This window comes from Lonchura striata, chromosome 5 (assembly GCF_046129695.1).
Source record: "Lonchura striata isolate bLonStr1 chromosome 5, bLonStr1.mat, whole genome shotgun sequence".
In the NCBI taxonomy this organism is placed as follows: Eukaryota; Metazoa; Chordata; class Aves; order Passeriformes; family Estrildidae; genus Lonchura; species Lonchura striata.
Window position 1 is genome coordinate 58,878,866 of NC_134607.1, and position 23,547 is coordinate 58,902,412.

At 37.5% G+C, this 23,547-nt stretch overlaps 1 protein-coding gene across 5 annotated transcripts in view; it reads left to right on the forward strand.

Moving 5' to 3' along the window:
- Positions 1–393: 393 nt before the first annotated feature.
- Positions 394–23,547, forward strand: part of LRRK2 (leucine rich repeat kinase 2) — a 63,128-nt gene continuing 39,974 nt past the window's right edge. For 2 of the 5 annotated variants that reach the window (XM_021539110.3, XM_021539111.3), the window contains exons 1-14: positions 394–628; positions 742–827; positions 4,756–4,862; positions 7,294–7,382; positions 7,802–7,936; positions 9,640–9,774; positions 13,343–13,474; positions 15,922–16,041; positions 17,163–17,287; positions 17,832–17,911; positions 18,683–18,786; positions 20,403–20,532; positions 21,087–21,211; positions 22,805–22,938. In XM_021539110.3, the coding sequence (XP_021394785.2) occupies positions 469–628; positions 742–827; positions 4,756–4,862; positions 7,294–7,382; positions 7,802–7,936; positions 9,640–9,774; positions 13,343–13,474; positions 15,922–16,041; positions 17,163–17,287; positions 17,832–17,911; positions 18,683–18,786; positions 20,403–20,532; positions 21,087–21,211; positions 22,805–22,938 (1,662 nt within the window). In that variant the 5' untranslated portion in view covers positions 394–468. The other 3 variants (XM_021539114.3, XM_021539115.3, XM_021539116.3) reach the window with 3 other exon arrangements.

A 23,547-nucleotide genomic window follows, 5' to 3' on the forward strand; every position in this document is an offset into this window, starting at 1 on the left:
TAGGTATCCCACAGGCTCACAGATCCCCACCCCGCAAACCCCACACGACCCAGAAACCAAAACCACCCGTGACACACTACCCTTGGCCAGCTTTTATACCGAGGCCCTGCCGGGCGGACCCGGGTCCAGCTCGGCAGCTCTATTGGGCAGCTCTTTCGTCAATCACCGTGAGGGGGCTGCCCGCGGCTCCGTTCTGCTCGCCGGGCGCTTGCGCGAGGCCCGCGGGCGTTTCCCGGGGGTACCGGGCCCGCGGGGGCCGGGCCTTGGCCGTGTCCGTGGAGCAGCGCCGTGGGAGGGGCCGCAGGCCGCGGCAGGGAGGGCCGGGTGACGGCGGCCGGGCGGCGGCACTGCGGGGCTGCAGCAGCGGGACGGGCCCGCGCCGCCCAGCCCGGCCCGGCCCGGCCCGGCCCGGCCCTGCGCTCGTCCCGCCGACCGGCGGATGGGCACAGAGAGGGCAGCGGCTCGGCCATGGCCAGCGGCGGCCCCGAGGAGGAGGAGGCGGTAGCGGGGGAGGAACAAGCCCTGAGGAAGCTGGTCGTCCGGCTCCAAAACGTCCAGGAGAGGAAGCGGCTGGAGACGCTGGTGCAGACCCTGAGCGACCTGCTCGAGCTGGCGGCCCGGCAGAGCGGTGAGCGCCCTGCCCTGCCCTGCCCTGCCGTGCCGTGCCGTGCCGTGCCGTGCCGTGCCCCGTCCCGCCCGCCGCCGGTCGCTAACGCGGTCTCTGTCTCTGTCCCCCCACAGCTCCCCGGCTCTTCAGCGGCAAAAACGTCCACGTGCCCCTGCTGCTGGTGCTGGATCTGTACCCGGGAGCGGCGGGCGTGCAGCAGGTCAGGGCCGGGCGGGCCGGGGCCGCTGCCCCGCTCCGGCTGCGCTCCCGGGATGAGCGGGCGCGCAGCCCTTCCCGGATAAAAGCTCTTGTTCCGCTTGTTGATTTCTCCTTAACTTGCCCTGTGTCTCCTGGGCCGCTTCATGGAGTGCTCCGAGCTGTAGAAGGGCGCTGTCACCACTGGCATTTAAAGGGGACAAGCGTTCTAACTTACTGCAGACGCCACTGGCTGCGTCTCTGTTTTTACCGGCAGAAGGAGGCGGAATAGAAAATAAATATTAAGCCACGTGAATGCTGTGTAATGTAGGGTTCTAAATTACCAATAATGTTATCTAATATAATTTTGATGTGTCCATGTTGAATTTTGCCATGGTTTGACAAACTTCCAAAATGCACGATTTTATACTATGAATTCATATATATGTAGCTATATCCTTGGGACTTGTGGTAGCATAGTTTTTTAAAGTCAGGGGGAATATTTTAGCTAAGAGTAAGTTCTGCAATTTAAGGTTCTGCCTACCTTCTCCTGTAATTTAACATTGGCCCATTTGGACTAGGTGTGGTACTTCCACAATTTGATGTTGTACTTATGGTACAGTTGCCAGACTTGTCATACAAAACAGCTCCTTCCTGGCAGGCATATATTAAATATCTGACTATACTATGCATAGAGGATGTTTATAAGCTCCAGATTTCTGTCCAACTCACTTGCTTCTTTTTTTTTAATTATTAAGCAGTAGGAATATGAAGCAGCAGTTATTTTCAAGATAAAGCTCATTAGTTTATAAAATCTCTGCCCAGAAGTCTGAACTTGGAAATAAAACATCAATCATAACAAGAAGTAGGTGTGAAATGACAGCACAAGTCTCTCAGAATTGCATAAGGAAGATAGTGATTAACTTCAATTTTAACTCTCTTAAAATACTTCATTCTAATGCAGAATTTTAAAATTAATTTTAATATTCTATCTGCCTACATTTGCAGTCATACAGTGTTTCAGTTTAGAAGTTCTGGACCTCCTTTGCATTACTATGTTGTGTTGCAGTGGGAAATTCATAGCCAGTGCAAAGCTCAAATCCCATTCCTCATATAGTGTCTTGTACACCTCTCCTTTCACATTCAGTTCTGGTGTTTACAAACATTCACACTATGTAAGTAGAGATCTGTCTTATTGCTTCATTCACTGCTATTTGTTTGCAAACTTTGTGAATAAATTCTCACTTTACAGTGCTGGCAAAGTAATGAGGTCCTGATTTCAGTGCAGTCTCTTGGCACTTTTAATTTTTTTTAATTGACTTAAAAGTTAATCACCCTCCTTTTTACTTTTGGCATTATAAAAAAAATTACATAAGAGAATAAACACAGTCAGAGACATACCTGAAGTGAGAATTTTCTTCACCTCCCCTCCTTAACTGGTTAAAAGTATTGTGGGTTGCTGCTGTTCCACTAACTTGTGCAGAGTTAATTTGCCTAGTAGATCAATATAGCAGGTTCTGGCCCAAGTCAGACTGCAGGCATAAACCCTGCAAGCTCCTTCAGAAATATGAAGGTACTGGTGTAGAAAGCCAGTAGTTCCTGTATATATATGTTTATGAATATAATTTATTTATATTTCTATTTATTATAATATTTAAGTAAATAAGGTAGTTTTCTGCCATTTCTCTGGCAATGATTGGAGCAGCTTAGAAACTCTAGAGCAAAATAAGAGTGCACTTGAGTAAAGAGCAGTCAATAGAGCTTTATTGTCTGACATAGATGGTGGGATCTAATGTAATATAAATTGTGTACTAGAACAAAAAGGGTCAGATTTTAAAATAATGAGTTTCATTGCTGCTACCAACTGTTCTGTATATAGGGACCTGTTTAAATCTTTATAAGGACTTTTTTTTTTTTTTCCTTATTTCCCTTCCTTGTAACCTTTAGGATTTCTGGTTTTTAAAAGACCCTTGCTTTCTTACTTGAACTTCAAACAGCTAATAAGCTCTCTGTTACCTCAGGTTGTGATTTGAATATTGTAAGCTAGATAGAACACATATCAGCAGATCGAATGTTTCCATTGGTCTTCTCTGGATCCACAGTTCTGATAAATGTTTGTCAATACTTGGAGTCCTAACAATCCAAATAAAAATGTTCAATGGGAATATCAAATTCATCAGAAACAGTTAATACAGAAAGGAATTTTCTTAAGTAATTAACAAGTTTTCATCAGATATTAAATTTTATAAGAACAGTTAGGATGCTCTTATAAAGTGGGACTTCTAAAATAAAATGTTTTCTAAGGAATAAGCAGTTTATCAGTTGATAGTCACCTCTGCAATGTTTTTGAAATTTGTACCTAATTGACTGTCACCAATAAACTCTATTTTGCTTGGAATATGGAAAATTAGGGAATTATATATCCTCATCTTGAACTGATAGTTCCTAAAACTATTTATTGTACTTACATTTAGTTAGGACTCGGTTACATGGACCACCCTGAATGTCCATAGTCAGTGATTTGTAGTCTCATGCAGGGCAAGGCAGCTTGCTATCCAAGGAAAATAAGTGTATGGAAATTGGCTCATAGTCAAGCTCAATCTGCAGCCATTAAGGTTGTAATTGGTTTCAAATGTTTGTCTCTGCAAATCTGAGCTGAAATAGAAACAAAAGTACTGCAGATATGGGCTGTGCTCACACTGCAACCAAATATGTGAAAGACAAAAGTGGCATTCCAGTCCCCAGGGAGCTACATCACCTTTTGCACACTCTACAAAGCCATCAGGAAGGCTATCTAAATTAAAGTTTATGCTGTTCCTGTGGGTGACTCTACACTACCAGGCTTCTAATTCCATGTCTCTAGTCTTACTGATTGCAGGGTTAGGGATCATGCACTTTATATGAACTTTGCTGCTAAACTCTTTGGAGGTAGCCATTTACATTTCTGTTGTTGGCTGTCCCATCTTGACCTCTTTGCTTTGCATAACTCTTCTTTGAAAAAGTGATCCAGTTATGTATAGAGTCTTTGTGATATATTATTTTCTGCCTTGACTCTATTCTTAAAGCACAGAGACCTGCTTCCACCTTTTTATTTACTTACAGGCTCGAGGAAACTCACATGCCTTATTATAATTCCTGTCTGTAAAATCTGCTTCATCTTGACTTTTGACATTTCACAGTTCACTACTTGTCTTTCAATACAGAGGGATTTTCTTTCATCAGTCATTTCTTTCTACAAATTTTGCTTACTGCTTCCTCACTGCAGCCTATTCAGTCACATCAGCCTGTAAAAATTCATAGGAGAGCAGATTTCTCCAATACAGAAGATCAAAGAGGAGCTTTTTTAGCTTTTGTCATTGTTTACAGATATTTGAAAGTTAAAGAATTTGCATTTGATGGAATAGGTGGTTATTAAGAACAAATACATTTGGTTTAGTTGTCTTTCACTCCTTATGATCTCAAAACTTCTACTTCATTACATTTTGAAAGCACACGCTACTGAGGGTTGATGGGAAGAATATGAAATGTATGGTAATTGTTTATGTATCTCATTCCCATTTAAAACATTGAAGGCCTTTAAAAACCTATACTTCATCCTTACAATTTGCAATTAAATAGCAAGTTCTTATGCAAACGCACATTTTTCATTAAAATACACCTTCAATAGTGCAGGCATTTTCCCTGGCCAATGATAACATACTTTATCCTCAAGCAGTGTTGAAGCAGATTGAGAGTGTTGTGTTCCTGCAAGCAATGCAATCAGAATCATTAGCATATGTTTTACTTCCATCTTTTAACTTTCCATGCCATTTGTCTCGTCTTAATTAATTTTCCCTTACTGATTTAGCTAGGTAACAGAACAGCTGTCTTGCAAAATCCAAGGATATTCAAAGACAATGTAGAAGTTCTAAGCAAAATATCTATTCTAAAATAGCTGCATTTTTGTTTTACAGATGGGCTGGTCACTTCTTTGTAAATTAATAGAAATTTGTCCAAGTACTCTACAAAACATAGCTCCTAAGGATGTTGGGAAGGACTGGGAAGTACTGGGAGTTCACCAGTAAGTATTTTGCATACAAAGAGTCTGCCAGAAAGCTTGGTCATTTTGGCAGGATATATATATGCAATGAAATTACATAAAGTTATTACATCAGCTTTTTTGTGCATTTCTTCAACCTTCAGAATGTGGCACACACAAAGAGGGATTTTATCCATGTATTTAAATACCTGGTGCAGAAAATAAAGGAGATTGAGCCAGGCCTTTTTTAGTGGCACTCAGTGACAGAATGGGAAGCAAAGGGCCCGAATTGAAATACATAAAATTCCACTCACACATTAAAAAAATAAAAAAATCCTAAGTAAGCTTTCTGACAGAGGCAGTATTACCTCGATGTTCATGTGTTTTTTCCAAATGTGAGGAATGATGTCCACAAGCCTAAAGTAGTGTAAATCAAGAAGAGGAGGTTTGGTCACACCTGTCATTATTGTCTAAAGGTAAGTATTTACACTGATCTCCTCAACTACCTGTGAATTCAGTGGATACAATTACCTGCAGAAGGGATGGCTTTTTTCTATCTTTTTAGTAAATGGAGCAAATTGCGATTTGGACTCACTCATCTCTCATCCTTGAGCTGTCAAAGGAAACCTAAGCAAGTGTTTTCTGGATGTCTGTGGTTAGATGGGATGAACACCCACATAGGTTGGCTGAATTGTTGCCCAGTAGCACAAATGCTAATTGTAGATATAGGCATGATGCACATGGGGGTTGGTTTGGGAGCTTGGTTAGGTGTTCCCGCTCTTGGGCAGATTGCTGCTTTCAGGGCTGATAATGACTGCAGCGCTTAAAGCGCTTAAAGCGCTTAAAGCCTTATGATCCCGTGAATCTGCCTCCATAGTCCTTACCACACCCTTCTTAGGAAAGTTGCTGTTGAAAAATATCATGAAGATGCATTTCGATTTTGTGGGGGTTTGTTTATTTGTTTTATAGTGGCTAGAATACATGGTCAGTAGGGAATGAACTCCCCTGAAAGTGCTGGCAGTTTCTGTTGGAAAGCAAAAGTGATTTGGGTTGCTTTTCCTGGGCAAGAAATAACTCAGCTTGGCAAGAAATAACTGAGCTGAAGCTGCACTTGCTGGTTACAATTTCTTTGGTAGCTTAAAAGCTTCTTAGTTGACTGAAAGTTATCCTGAGAGCTGGAGATACTGCTGCTCATTCTCAGGTCCCAGAAAAAAAAATACTTTCTGGGACTGATCTTTCCTACAGCCTCTTCAGCACCACAAAGCATCCTTTTCAAATTCAAACTTCACTAAAGAGCTGATGATAGCATTGCTGTACATGATTCCTTCTCGGTAACATCATTTTAGCCAACTCTGTATCCCTGTCTGACCTGTTGACAGTTTTCCTTGCTGGGGAAAGGCTTAGTGGGGAAATAGGCCCAGGCATTTCTGTCAGTGCCAAAGGCAGAGCAAGCCAGCTAAATTATGTCTCATGTTCCTTGAGCATGGATTGTACTAGAATTGCTGTGAATCATCACCATAACAAATACATGCTGTTTACAGCAAGGCAGGAAACAGTTAAAATAGAAAAGGTCATTTTTTTCAGGAGATTCTCCCTTTTGTTTGTGTAACTATTTTGAGAGAATAGGAATATTAAACTAGAAAAAGCATTTTTTTTTGTCTCTCAGCTGTGAGAGACAAAACTTGACTACACTGCAGTTATGTTTTCAAATGGTGATATCAATGCTTCTAGAATTTTTGTTTTTCAAGAGGTGTTACAGATTTTTAGTCGCTATTTTACAGATAGTAATTTGAGTAAAGTATGTTGAAAATATCTACTGATTTTTAAGTGCCCAGGTTGATGCATGACCTGAATTTTGCAGTACTTGGCACTGTTTGGCTCTCTCTGTTTAACAAGTTAGAATAGACTTACAGAAAGTACTGGGTGTGCAACTGGCAGTCTAGGAAATATTTCTTTTTAGTGGTTTGTCCAGCATCATGTAAGTGCTTTAGGGCTGAAACAGGGTAGAGCTCATCAAGATGCTGTTCAAGTTCTTCAGCTGGGAAACTGCTGCTTCTCTTCCACCAAACCATTGGTTGTTGTTCAGTGTAACTGAGCTCTTGCTGCAAGCAGAACTGTGCTGTCCACACTATGTGGTGCTTCACAGACCAGTTCTCTGGAGGGTAACCACCTCCTAAACAATCCCACACAATTAGTTAATATAACTGACTAAAAATTAAAGTAAGTTGGATAAATTATACCTCAGTATTTTAATTAACTATGATCATACTTGAAATTCCAATATTACTTCATTGGTAACTTGAAAAAATATAAACTGAAATAATTATTTTTAATTATCTGAGAGCTTTTTAAGATTCTGCTGATTTCTGTAACTACTACTGTTTTCAAAGTAAATGTTTGATAAAAATTTGTATGTGTCAAAATTTCTTTAGCTATAACTCTTTTTTCCCTTTTCTTTGTCTTTAATTTTTAGGCAGATTCTTAAAATGCTTACAGTCCACAAAGGAAATATAAATCTTTCAGTAATAGGACTAAAAGCATTAAATCTTCTTCTCATGTCAGGTATTGTGTGCTTTACTTTCTTATTTCATCTAAGCCTTTAAAACATAGAGATGATACAAAGTGTGTGACTGTACATGGCAGACTGGATTTTTATCTCTGTTTTACTCTATGTTTTACTCTCTCTGTTTTACTCACTTGTCATTTGTACATGTATATAAACCAATAAGAGTGCTATTTTGAAACTTTTTTTACCAGGCAGGTATGAACTGTCTTTTGGTGGTAAAGTTTTAGAACATCAGTACTATTATAAAATGAAAATGCAACCTTAAGAGATAGCTTTGACATGGGTTATACAAAGCTGGATTTGAACTGTAAGAGTAAACTTTAAGGACAGTATTAAAGAGTTTTGGATTTTATGGTGTTTCAATGAAAATATTGAGAAATAATCAGTGCAACATGTAATCTCTTCTGCTCTTCAGACATAATTGCTTTCCTGCTCTTGGAAGAAGAGGTGGATGTCTTTTCCTTGGTATTTAATGCCATGCACACCTTCCCTAAAAATGAAGAGATCCAGCAGCATGGATGTAAAGCGTTACACAAACTTTTTGAGAAAGGTATTTTAAGTTGTAGTTTATGACATTAAAAAAATGTATTGATTGGGAGGGATGACAGATATTAATTCAAAGGCAATAAACAAATTTTTGCATTCCAAATTGGTTTGTGGATTATGTCTGTTCTTAAATGAGCTGGCACAAAACAGACTTTCCATGCAATATCACAAATTCTATAAATTAAAAGAATGAATATGACATCTTTTAAAAAATCAAAATGTCCCTTCATTTCTAACTCCAGGGTTAACTGAATAGATGGGATTTAACATTGGTCAGTAACTGAAATAAAGAATAGTGACATTTGATTTTAATTCTCAAAACCAGGATTGTGTATTTAAAACTGGTAAATTTTAGTAGTGTGAACAGTTCTAAAATCAAACAAAATGTTTATACCTTATAAAAATACTTTTATATATTTATACCTTAGAAAAATACATTTTAATCTGACAATGCTAAAAGGTGATCATATGTCCATACAATAGTCCCATTTATGCTGAAAACTGAAGTCATCCTGTATTGAATTTTTGCAGAAACCTCAGGAATTGTGCATTTTACAGCCAGAAGTCCCCTTGTTGTAGTCCCTTTGCTTTGAATTGAGTTTCTTGATTCAAAATAAATATTGGGAAATGCTATCACTCTGCTGTACTTTTTTGATTCAAAGGTAGTCTCCAGTTCTTCAGATTGGTTCTTTTTGGCACCATTCTATATTGCTTCTTTAAGTTTATCTCCCAAATAAGTGCTTGGAATTAACTTCTCTGTTCCTTTTCCTCTTCCTGTCCCTAAATACTTTTGCCCTGCTATATTTTTTCTTCAGTCTCCACAACAGTGTAAACTTCTTATGTTTTCTGGGCATGTTTTTTGTAAGTGCCAGATTTTCACAGATCTGGCTGCAGGTACAGACCTGCATACCTTCTTCTTGGTGGCAGCATCAATGTGACAAGTTCCTAGGATGCTCCTGCCTTGTTTTCTCTACCTGTGAGCCACCTTGTCAGTTTTTGTTATGTGAGTGTTTGCATAACCTTATCTTCAACCAGATTCAGAAAACAATTCTTCTTGTGAAATTTAAGAGGTGCTCTTTCTCATCCTGGGTCAGTTCCCTTATGTGCTTCATTGCACAGCCACACAGTTATGTCAGTGTGAATAACAGGGGCCAGGAAGGGAAAAACCTTAAGCCATTAAGGTAAGATATTATTAAAGTGTGGCTTTATGGGAAAAAAGTCCATTATTAAAAAAAAAAAAAAAAAAAAAAAAAACAAAAAACCAAAAACACAAAGTATGCAAAATGGCATTCCCCATTCACTAATTTTTTTTTCACACTGTATGCTTAGCTTTCCCTCACTTATATACTGTCTTGTTTGAACTATGTGGAAATTTGGCTTGGATTAGCGTTCTGTGAAAAAGGCTAAAAGACTTCTAAAACACAGATTCACAAAGTAGCATTTGAAAGTCAGAACTCAATTACATAAAGTGTAAGCTAGAAAAGGTGCTTATAAAGTAGCTCAGTTTTTAGAGTTTATAAAATAGCTCAGTTTTTAGTTAAAAAAGCCATAATCATGGAAGATTATATGTGTAGAGAGTACTTTGCTTTCTGTGAAACAGAAAATAAATATAAGGAAAGTTGATAAAAACAGTTGTCTTTTCTCATGATGCACCAGGATAAGAATTATTTCCTCAAAACATACTGTATCTCTTGCCTTTCAATTTAGTTCCAGAAGAGCAGCTGACTGAATTTGTTGAAAGCAAAGATCATATGATCATACTGAAAGTATTTAAAGAGTTTCCAGAGAAAGAAGAGGTGATTCTTCCTGCACTTTATTCATTACATTCCTTAGCTGGTCCACGTAAGTATTAGAAGTTATTTTCAATTCCTTTTCTCCCACAGGGTGCATCAGCTGTTGCTTTCTCTAATTGTAAAAAGTAATCCTTGTGTGATTGCAAAAAATCATTGAGAACTGGCTGGGAATTGCCAGACAAATCACCTTCCTGTTTTCTTTGGGAAATACCCATTTTAAAAACTGGATATTTTTTGTATTTAACCATTAAAGCATAAATCTTTCCTAAATAACGGAAAAAAAATCTTTCTTCCTGTTGGAGTGAGTGGTAGCAAAGATGCTTATCACGGTTGTAGAGACTGAAGTTTCAAGACTTCAAGACTCTGCCCTGGCATCTTTTATTACTTGAAAAAATAAGATATATTTATTGACTAAATAAATCTTCAGTGAGTTCAGGTCACAGGTAAAGAATATTCTTGGCAAATTCTGTCACACAAAGGAAAATTGCCCATACAAATTCAGTGGCCAGGCCTGGGAGAAAAAAATCTGAGTTCAGACACTTGTTGTGGTCATTCAGTGGTGGCTGCAATGGCAAGCATTGGTAGCACTGTGGATGTGGTAGTCTTACAGTGTCCTCAGGTGTGCTGTAAGACTGGAAGAAAATGTCTTTTTTATCTCTTATCTTCCGGTAACAGCAGTCCCTGTTCTGTGCAAAATCAGATCCTGAGAAATGTGTTTGAGGATTTGTGTCAATTTGTTGACAGCAATCTGATCTTGTTAACACAGGGGCAGGTTTTGTCAGCTTCCTGCTGACAAATTTTGGGAAGCATAGAGCAGGGTTCTGCTCTCCATGTCTTTCATGAGGTGCATAATGTTGTACCTCCTGCAAATGTGTTTACTTACAAAGTCTTGCCTGTACATCCTGTCTGGCTCTATAGGAACTGTGCTGGCCCCATGAGCGCCCACTGAACAAGAACTAGACTGAAGTGTCCCACATTTCATCAGACTCCAAGCTATCTAGTTCCTGTTTCTCAAAATTATTGCTGTTCCAGTTTGTATTTTAAAAGTTTAGTATCCCTTGAGTCAGAAGTAATTTTACCTTAGCCCAGAAGTTACTGCTGTTTTCTAGGGAAGAGGATGCCAGATTTTAAATTCTTTTCAAAACAGTAAATAGCTATACAAAGTGTAACAAGAGAAGGCATGAGAAAGATGTGCTCTGAAGTAGGTATTTAATACTCTCATTTCTAATATGAAATATTGAAAATAGCCAGAGGAACAGAAACTACTCGCACATGAATGTTCAAAGCTGGTGTTCATACTCTTGGTTGGTGACATCCCTCAAGAACTCAACAAAATATATTCCTCTAGGGCCACCACAGAGAAGATAATTCAGTGTTAAGTACACACTATAACTTATCCAGTAACAAATGTCTCCCCATACCCTGAAGTTCAAGTCTGTTCTGAATGAGTACCTCGCTATGCCTTCTTTCATTAATTCATACTTAGACTTGGTTCTGGCTCATGTTGTAAGAAATTGTAGGATAAGGGTGAACAAGAGCTCTTTAATCTCAGTAGTATTTGTGGCATGAGAAAAGTGCTTTGCTGCTGACTGTCCTCCAGTGTGGAGTGGTGGATTACAGAGTGTTGCCCGTCTAAATGGCAGGCGCAGGGAACCAGCCAGGCTTGGGCTCTGTTTAGCAAGGAGGAACAGTCACCTCAAGAGGAAATTTACCTAACCCTAAACCAGCTGGGTTGAGTCACCATACAGAGTGCTCAGATCTCATCATCAATTGTTGAGAGAAACCTAGATGACCAAGTTTTGGTGGTTAAGGTTAAATGAGATCTGTTCCACCTCTTTTTCTCTAACTTGTTCTGGGATATGGTGACTTGCTGCAGATTGCCATTGCTTGGATCTTGCAGATTTCAACATGCAGTTCATCATGCTGTCTCTGTAGTGATCAATTTTGGAATTGTCTATTTTACTATATTCATAAGCATCACCTTTGAAATCATAACTTACTGTGAGGTGATGGAATACTGTTTTGTGGAATGTGTGTTTTCAGTTGAGAATGACATGATAAATGGCTGTCCTATTAAAGCATTGTGAAAGGTACATTCCTTCACTATCAAATAGAGTGCTTCAGAAATGCTTCAGAAATGAGCTTGCTTTTTCATCTGGTAGGTTGTCATTATTTAATATTTAGAGATGTATTATTTTAAAGATTTGCTGCTCTTTTAAAAAGGGTAATTATCTTTAATAATACAGTTATGAATATTTCTCTTATGTTGTATCCAGGGAAGCCAAGCTGTTGAAAGAACAATTAAGAAAATTTATAGACCTCAGCAGAGTACTGCTAGCACCCTTGGAGGCTGACAGGACTCCCTTTCATCCATTTGGGCCAGCATTTTGGCCAAGCTTTCTTGGGTTCATATTCTGTCTCATACCCTGAATAGAAATACTACAGGGATGCTTTCATACACTCTGTTTTAACTACCATGATGCTGTTTTGCCTGAAATTACTATATGTGGGATCACTCTGTCCTCAATTGGAATGGATACATTCTGTCTTGGTATGGGCTCACGTGATTGTCCTGTTGGTTTCTGTATCTGGCCTGAGTAATAAAAAGTAAACAGGGTGAGAGTGATCAAGCTCTGGCACAGTTTTCTTGGAGGAGCTGTGAAGTTTCTGTCCTTGGAAATACTCAGAAGCCATCTGGACAACCTGCTGTAGACAGCTCTGCTTGAACACGTGGGTTGGACACAGTGACCTTTTAGTTGTTCCTTCCAACATCAACCTTCTGTATTCTGTGAAATACAGGGTATGCAATGGCTGTCAAAATATTGCAGGAACATTGGATGAAAATTTCAGTACTCTCAGTACACAACAGGTGTACAGTAGAACTAATTTGTATTAAAACAATAAGTTCCTAACTTGTCCCCTAAAAAAGAAGGAAAACTCAGAAATTAATTATTAAATCAAATAAATTACTGCAGAATAAATTTTATGAGAAAATAAATTCTAAATTTTTTATTAATTTTATGTCCTTGAAATATTACTTAAATATTACTGTAAAATGTGTATTTGATCACAGTCATGCTAGAAACACCATTTACAAGACACACCCAATTTCCTCCATCTTGTCCCCTTTGAACCCCTAATCTAGAATCCTAAAATTTTACTTTTGCACACTTAATTATTACTTATATCAAACACTCAGAGCTTGTAATTCATCCTGTAAGATTGAAAACTCTTTTCCATGGACAGAGATCACAGACAGTGTCTCTCGGGGCTCTGTACAGGGGGGTTCCTGACCCCCTGCAGGGTCCCAGGCCTGCCAGGGCAGACAGAGGGAAGCCCTGGATTCCCACAGGAAGAAAATTCCTAGCAGTTGATTATAATTCCCTAGGTAAGAAAACATTGTTTTAATGAATAGTTTCCAAATGTTCATAGTAATTTATGACTTTTATAACCATATGAAGAAATAAGGCACCTTTCTTTCAAGATGCAAGGCAAAATCTCTAATATAGTCACAGTTATCTAAATAAATCTATTTAACTGAAGTCTGAATTAGAATCTAGTCAACTTATTTTTTTCCCTCTCTCTTAAGCAGTTTTTGTTTCTGTTTCTTCCTTTAGCCAGCAATGTTGAAGTGCTCATGTCGGGAAATGTTCGCTGCTACAATGTTATAGTGGAAATGATGAAGAGTTTCCCCAGTAGTGAAACAGTTCAGGAAGTGAGTTGCTGTTTGTTGCACAAGCTTACATTGGGTAAGTTCACAAAGTTGTTTATTATATAAAGTCAGCTTATTCTGACTGTGTAAGAGTCGAAGTTAACTGGGAGCATTTATAGGCATAAACTGCTATTCCAGTAAATCCTCAGGGTGGTGCATAGATCCTTGTGTTTAATGATGCAAAACCCTGGCCACAGTCAATATGGTGTCCTTATGTGTTAAATATAAATAACAATGAGCAGCTGCCATAGACTCAAGTTAGGGATAAGTAATCAGACAAAAAAGGGTGATAAGCACAACAGGAGAATGGGAAATCAGTAGGTCTGATGCTGTATAAACTTACTATAGAAAAGAAGAAAATTGCTTAGAGATTTCATTTTTTTGAAGTGCCAGTGGTGAATGTGTGAAAAACAACTGGTGCTACAGAATTAGTTGAAAAGTATTGTCTAAAACTCTAGCTTACCTCCTTGCAGTGCATTTATCTTCAGAGACCTGTGCTGCATTCCTGACAGCGATGATGCCTGTCTTGACCCCCCCTGTGCTGCAGCAGTGAATGAATCACTGGATTCTGGACTTGCCTTGACTTGAACAAAAATGCTTTACTTGTCTTGGCTAACATGGGCTGGTGTCACATCAAGAGAAATTATGTCAGTGGCAAAAAGTTGTGCCTCTTAGCAGCTCTGTTCTCACACTTGAAACTGTAATAAATCCATTTGAGCACTTGCCAAGAACCACGTAGTAGGAAGTTCAAATTAAAATAAATGTTTCTCCCCCTGCTGCATGCAAGCCAACTGTGAGCAGCTGCCTGAGCAGCCCTCATTCCATGGCTGGTTCTTATTAATCAAGAGTTAGACTTCCCAATTTTTGCAGGTGGTGTTCCGAAGGTACTGCAGATGCTGGTACCAGTGCATGACTCCCCACAATAAAGTCAGTGCTGTCCTTTCACCATCTGTTTCCACTTCTTCATGCAGATATGGTAGAAAATACAGATCAGACCTGAGTGCAACCCAGAGCAATTTTCCATTCCCCTTTAGAAAACCAGATAAGATTTTTAAGGAAATGTAGTGGCTGCTGAGGTGGTAATTGCAGGGGTTTTGGCAAGAGGTGATGCTAGCCTTGAACAGTTTGCTGTGCAAGGCTCACTGAAGATAGGCAGGGAAACCAAGCACTTGTGGGGAAACAGCAGCTTGGTTGACAGGCCTTGATCTTGCTGTAAGTGCAACCAGCCTGGTTTCAATCAGATGTTTGCCATGTGTTTATGCTGACCGACAGTGAATAGTGGCTGAAGAACAGTCACAAGATCCTTTTCTTCTTTGAGCCCTTCATCTTAATCACGAGCTACTGTAGTAGAGTTATGGAAGAGGTGTTCACAGCACCTTGCAGTTATGGGAACAGATGTGAAATTGTTAGGTGCTCCTGGAAATAGTCTGGAAGATTTTCATAAGTATAGCCAGTGTTGCTTCCCAGATTATTCTGATGAGTGCTGTCTTCCTAAAGCCATGTTAACTGGCAGTAAATGGTAAAGTTAGCATCTACTAGCTTCCAAAATCAGTGTCATGCATTCTTGCTAATCTGGTAATGGCTATCCTAGATTTGACTGTCTTTGGAATTTTAACTGGCTGATACCTGTTTGGCCAGCCCAAGTCCAACAGAATTCCTCATCACATAGCCTAGGTTTGTTAATTTCTTTAGGTAAGTAATGCATTCACACAAACATACCTTTTCCATTAAAATATGTAAAGAAACAGCAATGCTGATATAAGATGACCACACAACTGATCTTTCACATTACTACTCCGATTCTCATTTTTTCTTATCAAGATTTAAATGAAATTGAATTTCAAAATAGAAGCCATAGCTATCAAACCATATTTGACAAAGTGAGTGTTGGTCTGTTACTTTTTGCATAATACTTCCAAACAAGGAAGGTATTTGAATTTGCTTGCTTTTTGGAGAGTGCCTTATATTCAGCCTGTAATACAAAATACTGTACAACTTATAATAATTGTTATGCTTTAAATATATTTATTATCCAAAGGCTTTCTTCTGTTCCAGAAGGAATCTATTCTATATTTATTATGCTGGCCTTGATTTATTTAATAAGGAGGGCAAAACCAGAGAGTAAACTAGGGTTAAATTACTTGTGTCAGAGTATAAATCAAATCATTGCTTCCTGGCAGGAAGTTAGCAAGTGATACACCAATTGTATTTTTCTCATTTTGATGACAGTGTGTGTTTCATTTTGCATTAAACTTCTGCCTCTTGTAAAAAAAAATTAAAAGGCACACAAAGAATGTAGATCCCTTTTTTTTTTTTATCCTTAACCTCTTATTTCTAGAAATAAAATTTTGGTGTCAAGCCCTGTAGTAAGAAAAACAGCATTTGTTACAAAGTTTGTGCATTGTGTGCTGAGAAATTTATATTAAATGCATGTAAAGCTCTAGATATGTGTTTGTATTAATTTGATATCTTATCTGGTTTCAGGAAATTTTTTCAATATCCTTGTATTACATAAGGTTCCAGAAGTCATTGTGAAGGCTGTTACAACATATCCTGAAAATGCAACGTTACAAGCTGCAGCTCTCAGTTGCTTGGCTCTTCTAAGTGAGTAAATCTCTGTCTACTTGTTAACTTTTTCACTCTAGTAATTTCCTATAATAATTTCAAACTCCATTTCTATAACACAAAAGCCTCAGGCAGGACAATTTCAACAAAGTTGGATTTCCTACATGATTACAGTTTGCTGTTTCACTATGATAAGACTGTTCATATCATATGCCCAACATCTGCACCGTGTTCAGAGCTGGTAAGTTATGTTCACAGATCTGAACAGAGCAAGCTGCTTATTCATAGACAAATTTTGGATAATCCCTACGTAACATAACATCTCCAGTGATAAGAACACAGATTTGATGTTGTGTTTGCCAGGTATGACAGTACTCATATTGTGGCAGTTGATAGCAACACAAAACCAATGCTTGAGCTTGAGTTCTGAAATCAATTAAAAGATGTAAACTTTTCTTGAATACAGTTCAGTCATAAATTAGTTAGCTAGTGGGAAAAAAACTAAGAATCTAATCCTCTTTGTCCTTTAGTAATTGTTTAATATAAAAGTCAGTATAAATGCTGTTTAAGAGTCCCCAAAATAGCAAAGATTGGATATCAGTACACATTCCATTATGCCTCAGATATTATGCTCAGTGTTGGTATCTCTTTCTTTCCCTTAATTGCTGAAAATCACAGGTAGAAAATTATATATTTCAAATGCTGTTGCACTTTCTGGGCTATTTCGCTCTTAGCAACTGCAATTTGCATTTTGTTTTTTAATAGCTGTTGTTTCAAGGTGTAGATGGCTCTGTAATAAGTGGTTCCATGCAAATGATTCACAGTTATATTTTATGTCTGTGGTATTCTGTACATAAATACACAACAAAAAGAGGTACATGCAGGTCTTTTCAGAGCCAAAGCCTAGGCTGATCTGTAACTATGTGACCCGTTTACTACACTACACTTAAGTTTTTCACTCCTTTTATAACCTTGAAGACATTTTTCAAGTCTGTCTCAGAGTTTATATCAAAAGATATCTCCCTTCCCAGAAAAGGCTTATCTTCCCACTGTTTTTCACACATATTGCCAGTGTGAGTGCCTCCATGACTACAGAAAGGTTAAGACATAGGTGTTTTGGTTCACAGTAAGAATTTATTGTAAATATTTTATATTTCAAGCTGAAACAATATTCTTAAACCGAGACTTAGAGGAAAGAAAAGAAGAGGAGGAGGAAGAAAAGTTATGCTGGTTGGAAGCGTGTTACAGAGCATTAGAGCTGCACCGAAAAAATACAGATGTGCTGGTAAGAAATTATGGGTGATGGGAATATGGAAAGACTGTATTATGTATTGAATAAAATGTTTAGAAGCATACTTTTCTCATCCATATCCTCAGGCAAAAAAAGACCTTAATGTCTGACCTAGATTTAGAATAAATCTTACCTTTCCTGCCTTTCTATGTTCATCTAAGAGATTTTAGTTACTTCTTCGGATGAAATGTAGGTAGTTAGGATGAAGCTTGTACCTGAAGCTTTGACCATGCAAAGACTGTTGTTTACATACCTCTTTTGTATACAACAGCCAAACACAAGCCCGTCAGCAGAAGAATTAATCTTGGCCTAAAATAGATATCAAAATGTAAATCAAATAATGAGACTGTCACACATATTTGTAACTCGGGCCTATCTGAGCTATAAAGAATATTACAGTGTACATTTTGTTATATTTCTACATAAAGTGCCTTGTACCTCTTTTGTGAACTGAAAAGCAAACTATTTAAGTTTTTTCATATATTTTTATCTTGTAGAGGTATATTTTCTTAATCTTTTTGTCTTGGCTTATATTTAGGAGGCTGCGTGCTGGGCTTTGAAAAATCTGTTTCTGTATCAACGCAACCTTCATGAGAAGATTGGAGATGGTGATAATCAGTCAGTGTTGTCTTAACCCAGATTTTTGGAAATGAAAAAAAATGAGTGTCTGTTATTAAGCTATTTAATGTTTCACTTTTCAATTATTTTTAATATTGTAGTAGATTAAATGCATGATGATCAATCACACCTGGGAAAGTTTCTTCCAAAGTGTGCTAACCTTGACTCAGGAAAATCTGCTAGTGTTTTCATAAAGGGTCAGAACACAGCCTATTAGAGCTAACTTTTACAGTTCATAAGGATATTGTCTTCAGTTGCAATAGGGATAAAGAATGTAAGAACTGGGAAAACAGAGAAGATTAGAATACCTAGCATGTAAGGTGTGTAGAAAAGCAGTGCTCATTTTCCCACAAAACAGATGAAAAGGCATTGTAGAGGGGATGCTGCCTCATTAGGGAGAATTTACTGGACATGGATAAGACACAAAATTCCTTTTACTTAAACTATATCTCAGAGTTTCTTAAAATTTTAGTCATTCAGTTTTTGTAAGCCTGTTCATGGCTTCCATGGAAACATGGTTTCATGTTTCCTTTCTGGACCTCAGGTCCCTTGGAAATTCAGGTCCCTAGGAATTCAGTGAGACTCAGACTAGACAAAGTTGCATAGGTTAAAAAGGGTTTTCTGTCAGCTGTTGCTCTGGAAACATATTAGAAACCAAGAGCAATCACCTGAAATTGTAATTATGTAATACCTTTTTAAGAAACTGAACTTCAATTATGAAGTAATTGCTGTAATACAATCAATGTGCAGTGATTTGTTTCTCTCTGAAAGGTTTCCAATTGATAGAGAAGTGATGCTCTCCATGCTGATGCACTCCTCTTCAAAAGTGTTTCAGGCAGCTGCTAGTACCTTGGCAATTTTGTCACAACAAAATGGTAAGGGACTTTAATTAACTTTTCTTTCTCATTCAGCAGAAAGTTATTGCAAAAATATTAAAGGGAATTTAGTGTATTGTTGAATTAATGCAATACTCCCTGTGATTAAAATATTATGTTATTGTGATAAGTAGGAGGTTTATTCCTTGCTTTGAAAAAGTTACTGTTGGCTAGTATCAAAAAATATGAGGAAATAAAGAGCTCTCTGCCAGTTTATGTGTTGCAATTGCTACTTTTTGGAGTAGGAGACATGAAAAAAACTGTGCTCTCTTTGTATGCTTGTTTAAATATTTATCACATGCTTGAATTTCGTCAAGAGGAGCATTTGTTGAAAAATCACATGAATAAGGAACACAGCCCAATAAATACCACTTTCTTGCTTAACACAGTCCTGTTGACTTCACTGGATCAAATTGTGTAGAAACTTAAGCATGTGCATGACAGTTTTCAAGATTGCTTCACTCCTGATCATGTCCCTAACATGGTTTCCTAACTTTTTTCAATTTGGAGACCCCCTCAAAATTTTTCAGTGGAGATGTGGACCCCTGAGTAGAGTATTTTAGCCTACTGACAGTTGGCCTGCTTTTATTAGATAACTTTCACAGAATCCTTTGAAATGGTTATGGACCTCAAGGGATTTGCATACTTCACATGGAAAACCACTGGCTAGATAGGAAGAAAAATCCTAGCAGTTAATTACCATTCTATAGGTGAGAAAGCATTGTTTTATCACCAGTTTATTGAGCCATCCAAGTACATAAAACCTGAAAAGGTTTTATAATTATTTGTGAGATCAATATGTATCTATACTGAGAAATAGACCTCATAAATGTATGCATACTATTGTCATGTACCAGGTACTCTCATAGCATGTTCCTGACAATTGGGCCTCTGATTCCTTTTGGAAGTCTAAAGCAAGTTTTTCTTCTTTTTATTTTTAATTAGTATTCTTTTTGTTTTCCCCCTCAAGTAATGTGCTTACAGCAGAAATTATAGACATAAAGAAGCTCAGTAAAACCTTCTGGCATAATGCAGTATTGCTTGAACTAACCATCTGCAATGGATGTACTAAACTGGGAATAACAAGATTTGGTGGTAGTTACTATGATAATTTTAATATTGTTCTAATTTTTAGTAGTTACAGTTATAGCTAAAACTTGTGCTTGGATATTTGAATTTGCAAAAAGTGAATTAACAAAGTAAAGAGAATTAATAAATATAAGTTCATTTTTTAAGTTTAATTTTGGAAGTTATAAGGGTTTTTTTTAAGTTTTAAGCTCTAGCTTTACTACATGATCACAAAATGCAATTACAAGGGAAAGGTTTAAGAATGAACATTTCCGAAAATATAAGTGAGACAATACATTCTTCTTCCCATGTTAACATTACCTAAGTAAAAGTAGCAGATGTATAGAAACTTACTAGACAGTCGGAAATTACAAGGCATTTGATTAAGCTATGCAAACATAAGTCAGCTTCAGCTCAAATTATTTCCCATTTTAATTTATACTATAATGACTGTTTGATGAGGCAAAAACATTGAAAAAAAAAAGTTGGTTTTGAGAACTACAGAAAAAGAGATTTACTTATAGGATGCTTGCTCTTTTGTGTTTTAGTAAATATTAGGAAGACACTACTGGCTAAAGGCATACATATGAATGTTTTGGATATAATGAGGAAACATCCACATTCTCCTGAAGTGGTTGAAAGTGCCTGCAGGATTCTGAATCATGTTTTTGAAGGAAGGTAATAAAATTAGAAATGCATGTCCACTTTCATGGTGAAGAGTTTTGAGATTCTGTGCCAAGAGTGATTACATTTAAGTTGTTGACCGGTAGTGTCAGTGACCACAAACTGACAGCCCTGTTTAAGACATGGAATTTGGTAAGCCCTGTAGTCAAATGCCCAGGTGGGGAGTGTATGTAGGGAGCTGCATGTTCTTCCCTTCATGATTCTTGAGCAGTGAGATTCAAATAGACAATTACTGGGTAGTCTCCCCTTCTGTTAGGCACACTGAATTCCATTGAGAGATAAGAAATTTCCCACAAAATTACCTCTGATTATTAAAATACCATTTTGTTAATATTACTTTTTTGTTGGCTAGGATGCAATTGTTTACAGACTGAATTAATTGAATGGCATGAAAATAGTTTGCTATGATGAAGAAAAGTACCACAGTTTAATTTATGTTTTAGATTTACAATGTTCCAAAGGGTTATCATACAGTGTTAGTTAAGGAAAAATACATGTGAAATTTGGAAATGCATTATTTTTATTTATTTTATAAACAATATTTTCAGTTTCCCTCATCTGGATGTAATGACAGTAGCAGTATCAGAAGTTGTAAAAGCCATGAGGAAACATGAAAAATCACTCTCTGTACAACTGGAAGCACTTCGAGTCCTTTTACACTTCATGATACCCAGTAAGTCATCCAAAAGCATACACCAAATCGGAGAATAGAATCAGATAGCTGGGTTTTAGTCTTTCTTATTTAATGAGACAGTCTTTAATGGGCAAAAAATTATTGCAGTTCTGTACATAGCAGAGAACAGCCATAAGTCTTTAGCAACATACAAGATGGGAGAAAATATTTGAGGTATTGAAGGTAACAGACCAAAATTATCACTGCTGATTTCCTCTTGATTTCAGCAGTGAAGAGTTAGCCCCATTCCTTCTAAGGAATTTATGGAGAGAGTATTGAGCTATCAGTGTCATTGTGGTTTGCATCATCAAGACCTTTAATTGAGAGCAAACCATGATAATGACATGAACATTGTTGTACCACAAAATGCAATTGTTTTGATAGTGCCTCTATCAAACATAAGGAACATAAAAACTGGACAGTGATCTATTAAAGATATAAAATATGTACATATTTTCTATCAAAATGGAGAAATCAAACTGACTTGTTTAGTTAGCAGTTCCTTTAAAAAAAAACCAAACCTCTTTATCAGCAATCCAGAGGGTGAAAAAATGCTCTTCACTAATTTTATGGCTTTAGAATTTTGGAAAAGTTTTAACTCTTTTTGTCAGTGTACTGCTATAAATCTTGCGTTTTTCCTCTGATATTGAGTGTAGGAGTACAGATTTTTTTTTCAGAGCAACTTTTTGCAAGTATCTCTCAGCAGTATGAGCTGAACATTTACAAAACTAATAACTCTGAAAATAGTAACCTGGTTTATATGCAGACTGATTGCAGGTTTTCTGTTTCCTTCTATTGTTTGAGTTCTAATCCTAATACTTTCCTCTTTATCAATGAAGAGCAAGATTTAGATTTTATATATGTGTTCTAACATGGGGGCGAGCTGCTTTGCTTGCCAGTATCCTGGAAGTGAGGCCCTTCTAAAGTGTAATCAAACACAGAATGCACCAACTGGATGCAGGAACTTGTAGGTTAATTAGGGAATAAAAAATTAATTCATGGGAAAAATAATAATCACAATAAATATGAATGCTGAAGTGACTTTGAAAGGATCTCTGGGTACTATCTGTAGTGTCACTTGACTGCAAGTGCCAAATGCTACAAGAAGGGTAAATCTGAAAGACCTTTTTTTTGTATATGCTGATACTCCACTTAATGTCATCTGTGTGTAAAATTTGTCGTATGATGTGCTGCCAAGTGAGCAAGAACAAATAGTTTATAGCTTCTCTATAGTGTCACCTTACCAGAAGGAAGAGGCATTCTGAAGTAGGTGTCAGGAAATTCCATAGCTCAAAAAAGTAATATATTGCAATGTACCTTAGAACAGATTCTTTGGCACGACTTCGTATTTTCATAGTAAGCAGTGAGCAAATATGTGGTGAAATTTTCCTTTCAAGCACAATGTACTCACATTACAATGTAAATCTGGAGGGATTCCAGTCTCTGCAATGCAGTCTTCTGAAAGTACCATAAGATACGAAATATGCTCTCAGAGTCACCTCAATGTTCATTTGTTAGACTGTATTATTGGGTTAATGGTGGGGAGCATATGAAATCTGCTGTTCTGAGGAAGGCTGTTTTCCATTGTTGCAGATACAAAGAATGAACACCAGAATGGTTCTTCCAGAGATGTGGGAGATGCTGCTTTTGCACTTACAGGAAAAGTCATTAAAAGCCAGTGTCTGTTGGAGGGAACTCACTCATTGGTGCTTAATGCTTTAAACAGGGTATAGTCTAAGCTTTATTCTTATGGATTTTGTCATTATTTTACACTTAAAACAGTGAATAATTTGTGAGTTTTAGTTCTGTATTGATTTCCCTACTCTTTACTCTTGCTCTTACTCTAAGAATTACTTTTAACTCCCAAGTTTCATGAATCTTCCAGGGTTTATTCTTACTTTCATTTCTGAAATGTATTAGATGATTCTTTATACAGTAATTCCAAAGGATATTTATTAAAAAAAAAGAAAAAGCTAAGGTTTTTTTCAAGGATACAGTTTATTTGATATTTCTTTTTTCTTAAAACAGGCTAGTGTACATATGAAAAGTGTCCTCATGCCTACACCTCAGCTACACATAGAACTGAGTGGACTACTCAGTTGTCTGCATTCTTTTCATTGTTCAACTTTTTCCAGCCCCTGTAAAATACAGTGATCACAGTACCTTGAAAGAGAAGCTGAAAAATGAAGGGCTGTTTCAGACTATGCAAACACTGGGAACTTTGCACAGCAAATTAACATTAAATCCTAGTGATTGGAAATGTTTAATTTCATGGCCTTCAGAAGAATCCAATCTCTACAAGGTTTTCAAGGTTCACATGACCACAATCAAAACAT